Raw genomic sequence first — 19,441 nt, 5'->3', positions numbered from 1 at the left:
CGCCATCTGCCCTTGCTGGCGTTTAGACATAAGGTGTAATCTCTTTTATACATTATTTTTGCAGTGAATCCCATCTTTGGTTTCTGAATATTTGTGCCATAAGTAAAAATGGATAGCTCTGATAATTTCTTTTATGTTTTTCATTTCTTTATTTGGGTTTTTGAGTACATTTTACTTTTAAACCTGCAGTCTTATTGTCTGTATACATAATTGCACAGCAGTGAGTATATTCTGTATAATATACTGGAATTTTTAGCAAGCTCATAAAATTTTAATTAATGTATTAAAGATTTTAAACTTAGTAGCATGAATCAATTAGAATTGGGCATTAAAGGCAATATGTAACTGAGGTCATCACTTTTCCAGATTCTACCATTCTGAGGTCCGAGTAGATTTGTCTTACCCAGTTGTCCCACTCGTTCATTGGTTGAACTTAGGCATTGACTAGATTTGATTGGTACTGGAATGATCTTAGAAATAAGCTTGAGGTTGTCTTGGTTCATATTTCCTTAGGGGGCATTTTTTAAAAGCCTCAAGTCTATACCAATAGCACTGAAACTCAGGCAGTATTTATGGGTATAATTTCCTATTTGGAATTTAGTAGTGAAACTTACAGGTAGTACATGTTTACAGCAAATATAGTTGTAATAAAAATTTTTACTTTTCCAATTTTAGTATTTAGCCAGTGCATCCAAACAGCCAGTAGGATTCAACATACCAAAAGAATTTAGATTGCTTCTTTTAAATTTAACTGTATTATGTAAGACTTTAAAAAAATTATGGCATTGAGGTAGTTTAGCAATGGTTTCCCTTTCTTTTTGTTTTTAACCCCAATAGGTGTGTGTGCCTCTGATTCAAAGTACAATAAGCATCGATTCTAATGCTTCACCTCAAGGCAGTTCATCTCGGGTAGCTGCTTCTCCAGGTTTAAATCCTATGACTCCTATACACAAAGGTAAAGTAGACCCAGCTTGGTTCTTCTTCTGTTTTTAAGAAGGACTTGGATGAAGCCTTTGCTCAGTGTTATTCATATAAAATGAAGCACTTCATAATTTTGGCTCTCTTGTCACAAAATCAATTCTATACTCTTGATTTCCGTATGTGTTACTATTGTAATTGCATTTGCATTGTTGGAGTTGGAAGAAGATCCCCGTTTTTCTGCTGTATCTGTGAGATGTATTACAAATGACTCTTGAGTTTGTTTCAGAATCAGAGCCGTAGTTAAAAACGACAGATAGATGATTTTTAAAAAGTGGCTTAATATATATACTAAAAGTGGCTTAGTATATATACTGAAAGAAAATGATTTGCTGAAGAAAAAAAAAAAGAAAGTGATTTGCTGTATGTTATGTTATTGTCAGATTTTTGTGTTTAAATGTTAGAAATGTCTGCATATTCGTATTTCAAAGTTTGGCTTGATAATTATCTTCATTTAAATAGTCTTTGACATGGGTGCCTGGTTGGCTCAGTCGATTAAGCATCCCAACTTCGGCTCAGGTCATGATCTCACGGTTTGTGAGTTTGAGGCCCACATTGGACTCTGATAGCTCCGACCCTGGAGCCTGCTTCAGATTTTGTGTCTCCCTCTCTTTCTGCCCCTCCCCTGCTCATGCTCCATCTGTCTCTTTCTCTCAAAAATAAATAATAAAACATTTTAAAAAATGGAATGTGACCGCAATCTTGTTCTTAACCTATTAATTAATTAGGAACTCTTGTGGGTTTTAGACAAAAACTCAACCTTTATTTGAGAAACAAAGTATTTACTTTTAAAAATAAATTTCATTGAAATGAAGTAAACAAAGTATGTTCATTTGGTTAGTTAATTTAGCTTAGGTACTTACCTTTTTTTTTTTTTTCTCTACAGGCACTTCCCCATATGGAACTCCTGTAACTCCCCGGATCAACCTAAGTTCAAATTTTGGTGGAATGGCCACAATCCCCTCTATTCAACTTTTGGGACTTGAAATGCTGCTTCATTTTTTGTTAGGTCCAGAAGTCGTGAGTTTTGCTAAGCAAAACAAACTCATACTGAGCTTAGGTATTTACCTTTTAAAAATTATTCAGAGCACAGTGCATTGGGGTGAGAAGACATGGTTTTTTCCCACGGCCAGAATATTCTGTAATTATGTATGATATAAGCATAAATCTTTTTAATAGAAAACACATGTCAGGCCACCTAAAACTTTACATTGATATATTTACTTCATAAAGCTATTGTTTGGCATAATTGTCTTTTTTTCCCTCTTTTTTAGAGCCTCTCGAACATCCATTAATCAGCAGCTCTTCTTTTTTTTCCAAACATGCAAGTACACTTATCACTGCTGTTCATGATAGCTTTGTTGCAGTTGGAAAAGATGCTTCTGGTAAATATTTAAGAGAAGTTTTTTAACTTTTAAACCTGTGTTTAAAAGAATAAAGTAAGGTAATATTTATATGTTGCCATGTTTTGGCCAAGATTGTGCTGCAGGAGCTTTACATACAATCATTTAATCCTCGGAGTAACCTTCTTTGTTAGTCCATATTTCAGATGAGGAAATTACATTGTACAGAGAGGTAAATAACCTGTGCAAAGTCACATAAGTAAGTGGTGGAGCTGTGGCTCTGTGGCTCCAGCATCTACACTCAAAACTGCTGTGTTTCATAGCCTATAAGATATTGTGAAGAAATTTCAAAAATGAAATCATTAGCTATTTAACTGGCTGGGAACATTTTTTTAGTGGTTTTCAGGTGTCCTTTTGAACCTTTTTTCCTTCTGTCAGAAGCAAAAGGTGTTCAGTAAAGAATACAGGTACTAGAAAAGAGAAAATAATTACTCTTAAGTTACTGACCCAGTGTTAAAGTTTGAAAAAACATTTCTTTAAACAGTGTTGTGATAGTGTATCATAAACTGATGACAAGGTTGAGTATTACAAGAATTCTGTTTTAAACTAAGAATTGCTTAACTTTTTAGCATCATGATAAAAGGGTGAGCCTTTATAGTGTTATCTGCTTCATTCTCAAGTTTTGTTTTGTTCGGCAGAGGCAGTTGTCAATGCTATTTGGAAGGAACTAATTAGCTTGATGAAAACAGTCATTGAATCAGGTAACTACTGTAACACTGATCAAATAATTTTTATAGACCTCAGTGAATTGTTTGGCTTTATAAATAAAATTAATTTAGAGTCAATGTTTGACATATATACAGACTTTAATTTTCTTTTACACAAGGCAGTTTATTGATTTATTTTAGAAATTAGTTTTTCTTAGCTAAGTATATGTTTTATCCCTAAAAATACTATATTTTCACCCCTAAAAATACTTGAGTGTTTAGAACAAAATTCTTCCTTTTGCTTTTTGATAGGTAACAAAAAAGAGAGACCAGGTTCTGAAGTTTTGACCCTCTTACTAAAATCTTTAGAAAGCATAGTAAAGTCAGAAGTATTTCCTGTATCAAAAACACTGGTAAGTAAAATAATACTGTGCTGGAATTTAAAAATCATATTCTGAAATTGAGGTATTTTTTTTTAATTTAACATTTATTTATTTTTGAGAGACAGAGACAGATCATGACCAGGGGAGGGGCAGAGAGAGAGGTACACACAGAATCGGAAGCAGGCTCCAGGCTCTGAGCTAGCTGTCAGCACAGACCCCAACTTGGGGCTCAAACCCATCAACTGTGAGATGACCTGGGCTGAAGTCGGACACTCAACTGACTGAGCCATCCAGGTGCCCCCGAAGTTGAAGTTTTTATTGGAGATATACAGACAATGTTTTGATAAGACATTTTATATCATGTTCTTATCAGCAGTTAAGCTCTGTAATAAATGTTATTCCATTGATTCAGTCATTTGAAACCTCAATAAAGTGAATGACTATACCAGCAATACAGAAATATTCCACTGTCATAGGAATGAGCCATACAGAGAAAATTGGGATAAAGAGCATGAAACATGAACTGAAGAAACTCAGCTAAATGTTAATTTTATAAGATTGCCAAGCTCCACTAATTGTTAGTTTGTACATTTAAGGAATATCTGGTGGTGATCTTGTGGAATTTTTGCAGTTTAAATTAATTCTCTTTAACCAGGATAATGATTTTGCTATTAAACACCCTTTTTATCCAATTACATAGTAGAGAAGGAAAAAACCAGTTAGATATACTTTTTTTTTTAATGTTTTATTTATTTTTGATACAGAGAGAGACAGAGCATGAGAGGGGGAGGGGCAGAGAGAGGAGGAGACACAGAATCTGAAGCAGGCTCCAGACTCTGAGCTGGCTGTCAGCTCAGAGCCCGATGCGGGGCTTGAACCCATGAACGTGAGATCTGACCTGAGCCGAAGTCGGAGGCTCAACCGACTGAGCCACCCAGACGCCCCAGATATACTTTTTATAATAGTGCGTCTCCCAAAATAAACTGCAGATGAAGTCTGTGTGCTGGGACAGTGATACCTACTACGGCAGTAGATCATGGTGGTTAATATAATAGCAAGGGCTCTGGAGCAGACTAGGTTGAATTGCAGCCCAATTATATATTAGCTGAGTGAACATGGGCAGCTTACTCCCTAACTTTTGGAAGGGGAATATAGTAGTAGTATAACTAATAATCTAAAGAGCATGGTGAGTCAGAAAATAAATGAGTCCACAAATGCTATTTATCATCATCATTATTATTGTCTGATTCAAATGAGAATGTAAAAGCATATTTTCACTAATACAACCTTTTGTAGATTTCTTTTTAAAGTATTTTTGTTGAGAAAGGGAGGAAGAGAGCAGATTGCACACAGGAGGGGCAAAGAGAAAGATAGAAAGAGAATCCCAAGCAGGCCCCACACTGTCAGCACACAGCCCAATTTGGGGCTTGACTCTTAAACCCCAAGATCATGACTTGCACTGAAACTAAGAGTCGTATGCTTATCCATCAGCACCCAAGTCCCCTAAATTTTTGTGTTATATCATTATATCACTTAAGTTATGTTGTTCAAGTTAATAACAGTATAATATTTTTGGATGGCAGTTTGATAGGCTCTGTCACATTTGAGAGAATTTATTTTTTAATTTACATACAAGTTAGTTAGCATATAGTGCTATAATTTCAGGAGTAGATTCCAGAGATTCATCCCCTATGTATAATACCCATTGCTCATCCCAACAAGTGTCTTCCCCCAATGCACCTTTAGCCTATTCCCACCCCCCACCTACAGCCCCTCCAGCAACCCTCAGTTCTGTATATATATTTAAGAGTCTGTTATGTTTTGTCCTTTTCCTTGTTTTTATATTATTTTTGCTTCCCTTCCCTTATGTTCATCTGTTCTGTATCCTAAAGTCCTCATATGAGTGAAATCATATGAGATTTGTTTTTCTCTGACTGGCTGATTTTGGTTAAACGTAATATGTTCCAGTTCCATCCATGTATTTGGAAATGGCAAAGTTTCATTCTTTTTGTGTGCTAAGTAATACTCTGTTTTGTGTGTGTGTGTGTGTGTGTGTGTTTGTATTTTCATTATCCATTCATCTGTCAGTGGACATTTGGGCTCTTTCTGTACTTTGGCTGTTATCGATAGCACTGCTGTAAACATTCGGGTGCATGTGCCCCTTTGAAACAGCATGCGTGTACCCTTGTTTAAATACCTAGTAGAGCAATTGCTGGGATGTAGGGTAGTTCTATTTTTAATATTTTGAGGAACCTCCATACTGTTTGCAGAGTGGTTGCACCAGTTTGCATTCCTCTTTTCTGCATCCTCACCAACATCTATTGTTGCCTGAGTTGTTTTTTTAGCCATTCTAACTGGTGTGAGGTGGTATCTCATTGTGGTTTTACTTTGTATTTCCCTGATGATGAGTAGTGTTGAGCATTTTTTCATGTATCTGTTACCCCATCTGGATGTCTTCTTTGGAGGAGTGTCTGTTCATGTCTTGCCTGTTTCTTCACTGGATTATTTGTGGATGTTGAGTTTGATAAATTCTTTATAGATTTTAGATACTAACCCTTTATCTGATTTGTCACTTGTAAATATCTTCTCTCATTCCATCAGTTGCCTTTTAGTTTAGCTGATTGTTTCCTTTGCAGTGGAGAACCTTTTTATTTTGATGAGGTCCCAGTAGTTCATTTTTGCTTTTGTTTCCCTTGCCTCCGGAGTAAGAAGTTGCTGTGGCTAAGGTCAAAGAGTTTTTGCCTCCTTTCTTGTGTAAGTTTTTTTGTTTGGTTGTTTTTTTTGTGTGTTTTGTTTTGTTTGTTTGTTTTTGGTCAAATTGGCTAAGATACAGGTTGTAAAGTGTGCTCTTGGTTTTTGGGGTAGATTCCTGTGATTCATTGATTACATACAACGCCTAGTGCTCATCCCAACAAGTGCCCTGTGCCCATTAACCATTTTGCCCTCCCCCATCCCCAATCAACCCTCAGTTTTTTCTCTGTGTTTAAGAGTCTCTTATAGTTTGCCTCCCTGCCTCTCTGTAACTTTTTCCCCCCTTCCCTTTCCCCATGGTCTTCTGTTAAGTTTCTCAAGATCCACATATGAGTGAAAACATAGATCTGTCTTTCTCAGGCTGACTTATTTCACTCAGCATACTACCTTCCAGTTTTATCCATGTTGCTGCACATGGCCAGATCTCATTCTTCCTCATTGCCATGTAGTATTCCATTGTATATATAAAACACATCTTTACTCACCAGTTGATGGACATTTAGGCTCTTTCCATAATTTGGCTATGGTTGAAAGCGCTGCTATAAATATTGGGGTACCTGTGCCCTATGAATCAGCACTCATGTATCCTTTGGATAAATTCCCAGTAGTGTTATTGCTGGGTCATAGGGTAGTTCTATTTTTTATTTTTTGAGGAACCTCCACACTGTTTTCCAGAGCAGCTGCACCAGTTTGAAATCCCACCAGCAGCGCAAGAGGGTTCCCATTTCTCCACATCCTCACTAGCATCTGTTGTTTCCCAAGTTGTTAATTTTAGCCACTCTGACCAGTGTAAGGTGGTATCTCAGTGTGGTTTTGATTTGTATTTCCCTGATGATGAGTGATGTTGAACATGTTTTCATGTGTCTGTTGGCCATGTCTGTTCATGTCTTCCTGTTTCTTCGCTGGATTATTTGTTTTTTTCACTGGGTTATTTGTTCTTTATAGATTTTGGATACTAGCCCTTTATCCAATAGGTCCTTTTCCCATTCTGTCAGTTGCCTTTTAGTTTTGTTGATTGCTTCCTTTGCAGTGCAGAAGCTTTTTATCTTGATGAGATAGATCTGCTGTTACCCTTATGTCTACCTTTGTAGGGTAAGGCCTGTTTGTTCCTAGCTGCTTTCAGAATTCTCTATCTTTGTATTTTGCCAGTTTCACTATCACTGTGATATGTCCTACACATGGTGATTCAAATTAAGTCTGAAGGGAGTTCTTTGTGCCTCCTAAATTTCAATGTCTGTCTCATTCCCCAGTTTGGGGAAGTTCTCAGCTATGATTTATCCAAGTGTACGTTCTGCCCTTTTTCTTCTGGAACTCCTATGATACAGATATTATTATGTTTCATTGAATCACTTATTTCTCTAATTCTCCCCTCGTGGTCCAGAATTTTTTTTTTTATCTCTTTCTCCTCTTCATCTTTTCCCTAATTTTATCTTCTATTTCACTTATTCTCACCTCTGTCTCTTCAATCCTTGCTGCCACCACCTCTAGTTTATTTTGCACCTTATTTACAGCATTTTTAAATTCATCATAACTATTTTTTAGTTCCTTGATCAGCAGTAGATTCTCTGCTGTCTTCTATGCTTTATTCAAGCCCAGCAATTAATCTTATGACTGTTATTCTGAATACTTGTTCAATTATATTGCTCACATCTATTTTGATCAATTCCTTTGCTGTCATTTCTTCCTGGAATTTCTCTTGTGGAGAATTCTTCTGTTTTGGCTAGTTTTGTGTCCTTTATGTGTTTTAAAAGCTTGTTATGTTTCTTGCACCTGTAAGCACTATTATATTAAAGAGGAGTCATACACTGTCCAGGACATGGCCCTTCAGGAGGTTTTTTTGGAGTTTGTTATTTGCTCTTGTTGTCGTGACTCTGGTTGCTTTTTCTCCCTACTCATAGTGATGTTTTGGACGGTCCACCAGGTGTGCTTTAATTTGTTCATTGAAGTAGCTTTTAGAGACTGAGGAGAAGGAAGAGAAGTATCAGTTCATGTATAGAATATCCCACAGATGACAGTAATGACTTAGCTGCCCAGCCATGGAACCTGCTGCTTTCCTGCTGCCTCTCCAGGTGGGGAGTCCCTCTCAGGATCTTAGCCTTGCAGTTCCCTTCATGAGCTTTCCCACTTCACATGAGCATTTCTGTTTCCAGGCTGGTTCTGGTAACTGCTGGGGTTAGTCATGGTTCAGTCTGACTTTCTCCTGTAGTATTTTGATGTCTTCTGTCTTATGTTTAGGTCTTTTCTCCATTTTGAGTTTATTTTTGTGTATGGTGTAAGAAACTGGTCCAGGTTCATTTTTCTGCATGTTGCTGTCCAGTTTTCTTAGCATCATTTGCTGAAGAGACTGTCTTTGTCAAAGATTAGTTGGCCATACGTTTGGATTGATTTCTGGATTATGGATTCCTTTCCATTGTTCTATGTGTCTGTTTTTGTGACAGTACCATATGGTCTTCATGATTATTGCTTTGTAATACATCTTGAAGTCTGGGATTGTGATGCCTCCAGCTTTGGTTTTCTTTTTCAGGATTGTTTTGGCTATTCAGAGTCTTTTGTGGTTCCATACAAATTTCAGGATGGGTTGTTCTAAACTCTCTATTTTTTTTTAATGTTTTTATTTATTTTTGAGACAGAGAGATAGTGTGAGGAGGGGAGGGTCAGAGAGAGAGGGAGTCACAGAATCTGAAGACAGGCTCCAGGCTCTTAGCTAGCTGTCAGCACAGAGCCAGGTGCGGGGCTCAAACCCACCGCGAAATCATGACCTGAGTTAAAGTCGGACCCTTGACCGACTGAGCCACCCAGGCACCCCTAGAATGGATTGTTCTAACTCTGTGAAGCTCTCGTGTTGTTTTAGTAGAGATTGTGAGAGGTGTGTCTTCAGACCCTGTTTTTAGTTAGTCCTTTGAAATACTTTTTGGCACTAGCCAATACATAACTGATTACAGAATATTTTTTTGTGGTATGAAAAAATATCCTCAAGGGCCATTAATAGAAAAATGTTTGAATAAACTATACGTGTTCCTATCTTAATTAAGAATGTCTACATAGGGGGCGTCTGGATTATTTAGTCAGAAGAGCATACAACTCTTTTTTTTTTTCTTTAAGACTGTGAGAGGCTGTCAGTCGGGGAGGATAGAGTGGGGGAAAAAGAATTCCAAGCATGTTCTATACTGTGACGTGGAGTTTGATGTGGCACTAAGCTCAACCGTGAGAACAAGATCATGACCTGAGTTGAAATCAAGAGTTGGACACTTAGTAATTCAGCCACTCAGATGCCCCAGAAGAGCAGACGACTTTTGATCTCAGAGTTTGAGCCCCACATTGAGGATAGAGGTTACTTAAATGAATAAACTTAAAGTGTCTACATATATTGATCTGAAAACTCCATAACATAATCAGATGAAGGTCAGTTTCAGAATGTCTCATGGTATAATCATTAATGGTATAAAGTATATATATATTTGACAGCTAGCCCAGGAAGTTAGTTTCTCTGTGTACTAAAATACATGGGAATTTAGAAGGTCTAGAAAAATAAACTCCAAACTGATACTGTTGAGTTTTTGCTGGAGATAAAAAGACTGTATTGTTTTATATTTCTGTGTTTGAACTTTTAAAAATAACAAATATATTCACATTTAATATGTAAACTTTAGTGTATTTGAATCTTGAACTAGGAATGTATTTACATTAATGAATGAGCATTACTTAACAATAAATTGTGAAATTAAAAATATGGACTACCTAACGCCACTAGATTTTTACTAAGTAGCTTAGCTTGTTATTGCTAATTTACAGCAAAACTTTTTATCTTTCTTAGGTCCTCATGGAAATTACAATTAAAGGACTTCCCCAGAAAGTATTAGGTTCACCAGCATATCAGGTTGCTAATATGGATATTCTTAATGCAAGTATCTTAAATGTAATGATATGATTAAAATTTGCTGAAAAAAAAAAAAAGTTCCATGACAGTTGTTTTCCTTAATATAGTGAAACATAGATTGTGAAATTTTGAGAGAATTAAGATTTGGATATGCTGATTATGTGGAAGGGAAAAATTGCTATAAATAATAGGTTAATGTGGAGAAATATGGCACAACTAATGGAACTATTTTTCTGAATTACATAAGTTCTATAAGGAAAGTTTTCTATTTGCTTATACATAGTAATAGTGGTGGTTACTTTTTAAAAACTTGGAAGCATAGTAACAGTTGCTTGATTAGGGTGAAATAAATTTAACTGCAAGATGTAGGTATTTGATAGTCCAGGAAGTTTTAACTTAATGTTCTTTTTATGTTTGGAATATTCCATTCCTCAGTTGCTCATGTGGATGGAATAGCTGTCATTAAAATATAAAGAGCTTGATTTTTGTGTGTGACTTATAGAAATATATTTGCTGATACTGTGTCATATCCTAAGTAATACTTAAAGTTAATTTATTTTAGCTTAAAAGGATCCTATTTTACATAATTGTAGAAAACATGTGTAACAAGAAGATTATACTCCTTGTAACAAGAAGATTGACTGCAATCTCCCATCTTTCTTCAGGGGACTCCTGCTTTGTTCTTAATTCAGTTAATTTTCAACAATAATCTCTTGGAATATGGTGTAGAAGAGGAAAGGTAATTTAAACTGAAACTAGTCTTTTTTATTTTCTGAGAGACAGAGCACTAGTTGGGGAGGGGCAGAGAGAGGGAGACAGAGAATCTGAAGCAGGCTTCAGGATCTGAGCTGTCAGCACAGAGTTTGATGTGGGGCTCAAACCCAAGAATCATGAGATCATGACCTGAGCTGAAGTGGGACACTCAGTCAATGGAGCCACCAAGGCGTCCCTGAAACTAGTGTTTTTATAAACTTGGAAAGGTGCTTATTTGATGAATGAGTCATAAGTTATATATACTGTATCACTTTTTAAAATTAAAAATATCAAAATAAGACTTGGGATTTACCATTCCTTGTTTCTTTGTCAGTTTTTAGAATTTTATTATAGTGTAACTATTATATTTTGGTTAAATGTGCTCTGTTTAATGCACGGCTCAAATTTTTTTTTTCCTTCAGGTTTTTTCTTAATCTGGAAACACTTGTAGGCTGTGTCCTTTCAGGTCCAACTTCACCACTAGCTTTCAGTGACTCTGTTTTAAATGTTATTAATCAAAATGCAAAGCTGTTGGAAAACAAGGAGCATCTCTGGAGACTATGGAGTATTATAGTCACCCCATTAACTGAATTGATTAATCAGGTATGACATATATGCTGCATATTTCCCGTAAAACTTAAAAAGTTTGAATAGAAGATGTTAAAAATTTTCTCCTATGGGATCAATTTCCTGTTCTTTATATTAGTTGATTTCTTTTCATTACATTTCTGCCTTTTTCAATAAGCCCCATTGATTCCAGTGGTGATTATAAAACCAGGAGGCTCAGGTCTGTCACATAAACTTTCCAGATTTATATTCCAGCTTCTTTCATTATTTGTACTAGAAGGAATAATGGCCATCTTACTAGATGTCCAAGATTACCGTGGACAAGCCATGTAGTAGTAGTTCCTGAACCAGTAATCTGCTGAGACAGATTCTGAAATAAAATGAAGACTCAACATTCATTAATAATACAATAGCCATTATTTTTACTACCCAATTCCACGCATCATTTAACATTCTTCTGGAAGAAAAAAGTTTACATTCCTAAATAGTTTTCTATTATTTGAAAATAATACGTTCTTGCTTGAATCCTATCTTCTATGTATAGTAAAAGATTTTGGACTTAACACTGGAAGGTTTTTTTTTGTTTGTTTGTTGGTTTGTTTTTTAGGACTTACACAGGGCATGTTTCTCAGGATTGCTGTAACACATTACCACAAGCTGGTGGCTTAAAACGACAGAGGTTTAGTCTTGTAACTCTGGAACCCAGAAGTCCAAAATCAGTGTGTTAGCAGCCTTGGTTTCTTCTGGAGCTCTGTGGAGACTTGTTCTATTGTTAGTTAGCTACCTTTGGTTACTAGCAATTCTTGATCGTTCTAGTGTTATAGACACATCACTCTAATCTCTCCCTCCATCTTCACATGGCATTCTTACTTCAGTCTTTTTTGTCTGTCCAAATTCCTCTTATCTTATAAAATACCAAATATTGGATTAGGACACATCCTAATCAAGCATGCATTCATTTTAACTTGATTACACCTGCAAAGTCTTTATTTCCAAATGAGGTCATATTTGCTATTAGAGGGCATAAGAGTTTACCACCCAGGAATATGTCTCGGCACTGGGGGACATATTCTTACCTCGCTACAAATAATAAGATGATCCTACATAGACTAGAAGTAGATGGTAATTTGTCTAACTTCTTCATTATTTTTCTTGTTACAGACCAATGAAGTGAATCAAGGTGATGCCTTAGAACATAATTTTAGTGCCATATATGGTGCTTTGACTTTACCAATAAACCATATTTTCTCAGTCCAGACATTTCCAATGGTAAGACAATGTCAAATTTCTTACTTGAAGAATTTACATTTTCCCTCAAATGTTATTTCACCCTTTATAGAATTCCTTTAGTAATTTTTCCTGAAATGAGATTTCCTTATGATTTTTAATTAGCTTAGAGTAAAAGGAAAATGGTGAAGGAAGAGAGACATTTCTCTTGATCTCTGATAATTGCTGCATTATCACAGTTCTTCGAATAGAATTCTGTGGGGGTGGCAAACTTAACTCCTGTAAGCTCCTGTCTTCTATGACACCTTAAATGTGAACAGTGGTGTTTTAAGATCTATTAGGTGTTTTATACGTAGATAGACATTTAAATTTTTTCTTTCTTATGTTAATTTTAGGGCATCATGAAGACCTTGCTTAGAACGTGGTCAGAATTATATAGAGCCTTTGCCCGCTGTGCTGCTTTGGTGGCAACTGCAGAAGAGAACTTGTGCTGTGAGGAACTTTCTTCCAAGATCATGTCCAGTTTAGAAGATGCAGGCTTTTCAGTGAGTTTATCCTATACTGATCTTGGTTGTATTTAAAGACTACTTTTCAAATAAATTGAGATGATATGTGGAAACTTATCATCTATTAATGCTTTTAGTTGATAAGTGACTAATATATAAAATAAGTAACAGCATGCAAAACAATTTTGTGTCTTTAGTCTACAAGACTCAAAGGTCTGTGTTTCAAGACCATTAACATAAATGCACTTTTAGGACTTTATTATATAGGCCTGTGCCATTCTAGAATAACAACACAAGGACCTTGTCCTGGAGCTAACTTTCTCATATTTATCTGTTCGGTCTTTAAAGACAATACCTTAGAAGTTTCTAGATTTAAAAATGTAGGACTGAATTTATATCTTTCCTTTATTTAATAAAAGAGACAGATACTTGCAGTTGGTTTTTTGTACTTACATAAATAATTTACATATTGATACATATGTACATGAATACAGTGTTCTTGCCACTTGAATTCTGTTGTATAACTGAAGCATGCTCTTTTCATCTGCAACTTCTGTCATTTTATAGTGGTTATTACTGTTTAGAAAAGTAGAGATACTGGGGCACATTGGTGGTTCATTTGGTTAAGCTTCTGACTTTTGGTTTCTGCTCAGGTCATGATCTCACAGTTGGGGACGTTCAAACCCTGCATCGGGCTCTGCACTGACCTTGTGAAAGCCTGCTTGGGATTCTGTTTCCTTCTCTTTCTGCCCCTCACTCGCTCTTCCTCAAAATAAATAAAAATAAACTTTAATAAAAAACAGTAGAGGTACAAGAGCTAGAAATTCGTCCTTTCAGAATTTTTATTGTACTTAATAGAATTTTTTTTAAATATTGGTACAATTTTGATCTAACTTGATAGAATTTGTCAGGATGACTTTAAAAATGTCATCTTATCACTGAAAAAAAACTTCTGTAGAACCTAGAGTAAAAATCCAAACTACTTACAACTGCCCATGAGGCTTATACTTCATTCTCCAAGCAGTCTTGCTTAATTAAGTTTGCCAGTATCTATTGTATCACCTTATTATTTCCTTTTTGGCATTTATGTCAGGATCATTTGTGTAATTCATTATGTTACTTAACCAACACCCCATAAAGTTAGGGACATTCTGTCTTCATATGTATCTTTGGCATTTATCTGGCACATAGTGAATGTTTTTTTAAAATCTAGGTTAGTTAACATATAATAGTGATTTCAGGAATAGACTTTAGTGATTCATCACTTACATATAACACCCAGTGTTCATCCCAACTACTGTCCTCCTTATTGCCCATCACCCATTTAGCCCACCACCCGTCCCAACACCCACCAGCAACCTTCAGTTTGTTCTCTGTATTTAAGAGTTTCTTATGGTTTGTCTCCCTCTCTGTTTTTATCTTAACATTTCTTCCCTTTCCCTGTATTCATCTGTTTTGTGTCTTAAATTCCACATGTAAATGAGATAATGTGGTGTTTGTCTTTCTCTGACTTACTTTCTCTTAGCATAGTGCACTCTAGTTCCATTCATGTTGCAGATAGCAAGATTTCATTGTTTTTGGTTGCCAAACATCATTCCATCATATATACTACATACACCTTCTTTATTCATTAATCAGTTGATAGACATTCGGGCTCTTTCCATACTTTGGCTATTGTGGATAGCGCTGCCATAAACATTGGGGTACATGTGCCCCTTCAAATCAGCATTTTTGTATCCTTTGAATAAATGGCACATAGTGAATTTGTTGAATGATTTTATAACTGTTAGGAAGAATAATGTCAACCCACAGTTTTCATCTTTTAAAATATTATCTTGGTTATACTTTCATGTTTGTTCTTCTGATATAAATTTAGAACTGTCAAGTTTTTATGAAACACTTTAAAAACAATTTTTTTAACATTCATTTTTGAGGGACAGAGAGACAGATCATGAGCAGGGAAGGGGCAGAGAGAGGGGGACACACGGAATCAGAAGCAGGCCCCAGGCTCTGAGCTGTCAGCACAGAGCCCAATGCAGGTCTTGAACCCATGAACTATGAGATTATGATCTGAGCTGAATTTGTACGCTCAACTGACTGAGCCACCCAGGCGCCCCTATGAAATACTCTTTAGATTTTGGCCGGCATTAGTTGGTTACAATGAGTTCCTAGAGAAATTTGAGAAGTACTTTTCATTATGTTGAATCTTTCATCCAGTAGTAATTGTGTTCATTTATTTAGCTCTCTTAAAGTTAACCTATCTTGTTTTTTAAAGCTGCTTTCCAGCCATTACAAAGGCCCATCTTTTCCTACCTGCTACACAAACATCTGTACATGGTTGCTTTTATAGTATTTATAAAAGCTGTTGCTGATGTGCATTTCCTTATATTCAACCACTCTTGTGTTCTTGGGATCCTCTTAGTCACAGTGAAATTCTTTTCAAACATTGCTGATAGTGTTTTAAGATTTTTGCATGTATCTCCATTAGTGAGATGGGAATTCCTCATTGTCTAATCTTTGTCTAGTGTAAGAATGTCATATCTATAGTTGTGTTGTTTGTTGATTTTCACCATTTTTAAAGTCACTGATAAATTCTATTGTATGAAAATACAATAATCAGAATTACCCCAGTATTATGGAAAAGAATGTTATATCTGATACTAACATTGTATGGAAATTATTCTCAAATTTTAAAAATTGGAAAAAAAACATTAAAATGTTAAATGCATTAAAAATTCTGAAAAGCTGGATTTCTAATTTTTGAATTTTCTATGTTATTACCATATACACTGAATGGTTTTGTTTCCATTTTCTGGGTAATTTTTTAGCTTGTATCTGAAGGTTTAACTTTTTTCATCTTTTCTAATAGATGCATCTAAGGTTACTCTTATTACTGCTATTAATGATCATAGAAAATTAATTTTTTCTTTAGTTTTTATTTTGGTTCAAGTATAGTTAACATACAATGTTATTGTTTCAGGTGTAAAATACAGTGATTCAATAATTCTCTACATTACACAGTGTTCACCATAAGTGTACTGTTAATCTATTTCATCTGTTTTGCCCATCACCACTGCCCTCTAGTAACCGTCATTTTCTATAGTCCCATTTTTTGGTTTGCCTCGTTGTTGTTGTTTTTGTTGAAGTTTATTTTGGGAGAGAAAGTACATGTCAGGGAGAGGCATAGAGAGAGAATCCCAAGCAGGGCCTTCACTGTCAGCCTGGAGCCTGATGCAGGGCTTGAACCGACGAACTGTGAGATCATGAGCCAAGTCGTCACCCTTAATTGACTGAGGCACCCAGGCGCCTCTGCTGTTGTTTCTTTTGTCTAAAATCCCACATATAAGTGAAATGATATGATCCTTGTTTTTCTTTGACTTACTTCATTTAGCATTCTACCCTTTAGGTCCATCCACCTTATTGACCGTGGCAAGATTTCATTCTTTTTTTTATGGCTAAGTAATCTCCAATTTTATATATACTGCATCTTTATCCATTCATCTGTTAATGGACGCTTGGGCTCCTTCCATAATTCGGCTATTGTAGGTAATGCTGCAGTAAACCTAGGAGTGTATATATCTTTTAGATTAACATTTTTGTATTCTTTGGGTAAATACCTGTGGAGGAGTTCTTGGATCATACGGTAATTCTATTTTAAGTTTTTTGAGGAATCTCTACTGTTTTTCAGAGTGACTGCACCAGTTTGTATTCCCACTAGTGCATGAAGGTTCCTTTTTCTCCATATCATTGTCACCACTTGTTTTTTGTTTTTTATTTTAGTTATTCTGACAGATGTGAGGTGATACCTCATGTGGTTTTGGTTTTTCCTGATGATCTGTGCTGTTGAGCATCTTTTCATGTGTCTGTTTGACCATGTGGCATGTCTTGGAATAAATGTTCATATCTTGCCTTTTTAAATTGGATTATTTGTTGTTTTGATATAATTGGGTTGTAGAAGTTCTAAGTGGATACTGACCTATCAGATGTCATTTGCAAATCGCTTCTCCCATTCCATAGGTTGGTTGCCTTTTATTTTTACTGATTGTTTACTTTGTTCTGCAAAGCTTTTTATTGGAATGTAGTCTCAATCATTTATTTTTGCTTTTGTTTTCCTTGCCTCATGAGACATACCTAGAAAAATGCTGCTATGGACAATATCAAATATAATTACCATGTGTGCTCTCTTCTAGGATTTTTATGGTTACATTTAGGCCCTTAATCCATTTTGGGTTTGTTATTTTCATCTGGTGTAAGAAAGTGATCTGCTTTTATTCCTTGGCATGTAAATGTCTAGTTTTCTCAGCATCGTTTGTTGAAGAGACCATCTTTTTCTCATTGCATAGTTTTGCCTCTTTTGTCAAAGATTAATTGACTATATCATTATGAGTTTGTTTATGAGCTTTCTGTCCTGTTCCATTGATCTATGTGTCTGTTTTTGTGCCAGTGCTATATACTATTTTGATTACTACAGTTTTGGTAGTATGTCTTGATATCTGGGATTGTGATAGCTTTACTACTGTTCTTTTTTAAGATTACATTGGCCATTTGGAGCCTTTGTGTTTCCATACAAATTCTAAGATTATTCTCTTCTGTGAAAAATGCTGTTGAGGTTTTTATAAGGATTGCATTAAATTTGTCAATAGCTTTAGATAGTATGGGCATTTAAACAATATTTGTTCTTCCAGCCCATGTGCATGGAATATTTTTCCATTTGTGTCATTTTCAGTTTCTTTCATCAGTGTTTTATATGTTTTAGGTTGCAGGTCTTTGACCATTTTGGTGATGTTTATTCTTAGGTATTTTATTATTTTTGTGTAATTGTAAATGGGATTGTTTCCTTAATTTCTTCTCTTTGTGCTGCTTCGCAAGTAGTATTACATAGAAATGAAACGGATTTCTGTATATTGGTACTGTATCCTGCGCCTTCTTCATTTATCAATTTGCGTAGTTTTTTGGTGGCATCTTTTTAAGATTTTCTCTATGTATACTATTATGTCATCTGCAAATAGTTTTACTTCTTCCTTACCAGTTTGGATGCCCTTAATTTATTGTTGATTTATGATTGCTATAGCTTAGGACTTCTAGTACTATGTTCAGCGAAGGTGGTGGGAGTGGACATCTTTGTCTTGTTCTTGACCGTAGGGGAAAAGCTCTCCATTTTCACCATTGAGTATGATGTACACTTAGTTTTTCAGATATGGCCTTTATTATGTTGAGGTATGTTTCCTTTAAACCTACTTTGTTGAGGGTTTTTTTTTATCATAAATGGTTATTGTACTTGTCAGATGCTTTTCCTGCATCTATTGAAATGAGCATTGGTTCTTACCCTTTCTCTTGTTGCTGTGATATATCATGTTGATTTGTGAATATTAAACTGCCACTGCATCCCAGGAATAAATCCCACTTGATCATGGTGGATTATTCTTTAATGCATCTTTGAATTCCATTTGGTAATACTTTGTTAAGAATTTTTGCATCTGTGTTCATCAGAGATACTGGACTGTAGTTCTCTTTTTTGTAGTATGTTTATCTGGTTTTGGAATCAGGATAATGCTGGCCTCATAGAATGAGTTTGAAGCTTTTCTTTCTCTTCTATTTTTGGAATATTTTGAGAAGAATGGGTATTAACTCTTCTTGGAATGTTTGGTAGAATTAACGTGTGAAGCCACCTGATCCCAAACTTTTGTTTGTTGGGAGTTTTTTGATTACTGATTCAGTTTCATTGCTGGTAGTTGGTCTATTCAAATTTTCTATTTCTTCCTTATGCAGTTCTAGGTAGTAGTTGATATTTTTTTAGGATATTTAATTTGTTGACATACAATTTTCATAATATTCTCTTACAATATTTTAATTTCTGTGGTGTCAGTTAGTATTTCTCTCTTGAAGATTTATTTATTTTTAAATAATTTTTTCACCCAAGGTGGGGCTCAGACAGAAAACCCTAAGGTCTTAGCAGCATGCTTTTCTGACTAAGCCAGCCATGCAGCTCATTTCTGATTTTGAGTCCTCTTTTTTTTTTATTGATAAGACTGGCTAAAGATTTATCAGTTTTGTTGAGTTTTTCAAAGAAGCAGCTTTGGTTCCTTCATCTGTTCTACTGCTTTATTTAGTTTCTAATTATTTTATTTCCTTCTGTAGTTTTAGGTTCTGTTTGTTCTTTTTACTGTCCCTGTAGATGTAAGATCAGATTGTTTATTTGATATTTTTTACTTGCATCTTGAAATAGGCCTGTAATGTTACAAACTTTCCTCTTAGAACCACTTTTGCTGCATCCCAAATGTTTTGGACCATCATTTTCATTTGTTTCCATGATTTGTTGCTTGATCCATTCATCATTTAGTGAAATGTT

At 35.4% G+C, this 19,441-nt stretch overlaps 1 protein-coding gene across 4 annotated transcripts in view; it reads left to right on the top strand.

The window, feature by feature from the left end:
• RIF1 (replication timing regulatory factor 1) overlaps positions 1–19,441 on the top strand; it is a 64,411-nt gene that overhangs the window by 18,307 nt on the left and 26,663 nt on the right. For 3 of the 4 annotated variants that reach the window (XM_029934597.1, XM_029934595.1, XM_029934598.1), the window contains exons 11-20: positions 838–955; positions 1,865–2,038; positions 2,253–2,363; positions 3,020–3,082; positions 3,341–3,441; positions 9,977–10,063; positions 10,705–10,778; positions 11,215–11,395; positions 12,521–12,628; positions 12,982–13,131. In XM_029934597.1, the coding sequence (XP_029790457.1) occupies positions 838–955; positions 1,865–2,038; positions 2,253–2,363; positions 3,020–3,082; positions 3,341–3,441; positions 9,977–10,063; positions 10,705–10,778; positions 11,215–11,395; positions 12,521–12,628; positions 12,982–13,131 (1,167 nt within the window). The remainder of the gene's footprint in view (positions 1–837; positions 956–1,864; positions 2,039–2,252; positions 2,364–3,019; positions 3,083–3,340; positions 3,442–9,976; positions 10,064–10,704; positions 10,779–11,214; positions 11,396–12,520; positions 12,629–12,981; positions 13,132–19,441) is intronic. The other variant, XM_029934596.1, reaches the window with a different exon arrangement.

Source organism: Suricata suricatta, chromosome 3 (assembly GCF_006229205.1).
Source record: "Suricata suricatta isolate VVHF042 chromosome 3, meerkat_22Aug2017_6uvM2_HiC, whole genome shotgun sequence".
Classification (NCBI taxonomy): domain Eukaryota; kingdom Metazoa; phylum Chordata; class Mammalia; order Carnivora; family Herpestidae; genus Suricata; species Suricata suricatta.
The sequence above is the reverse complement of the archived record's forward strand: the minus strand, read 5'-3'. Positions and strand labels throughout refer to the sequence as shown.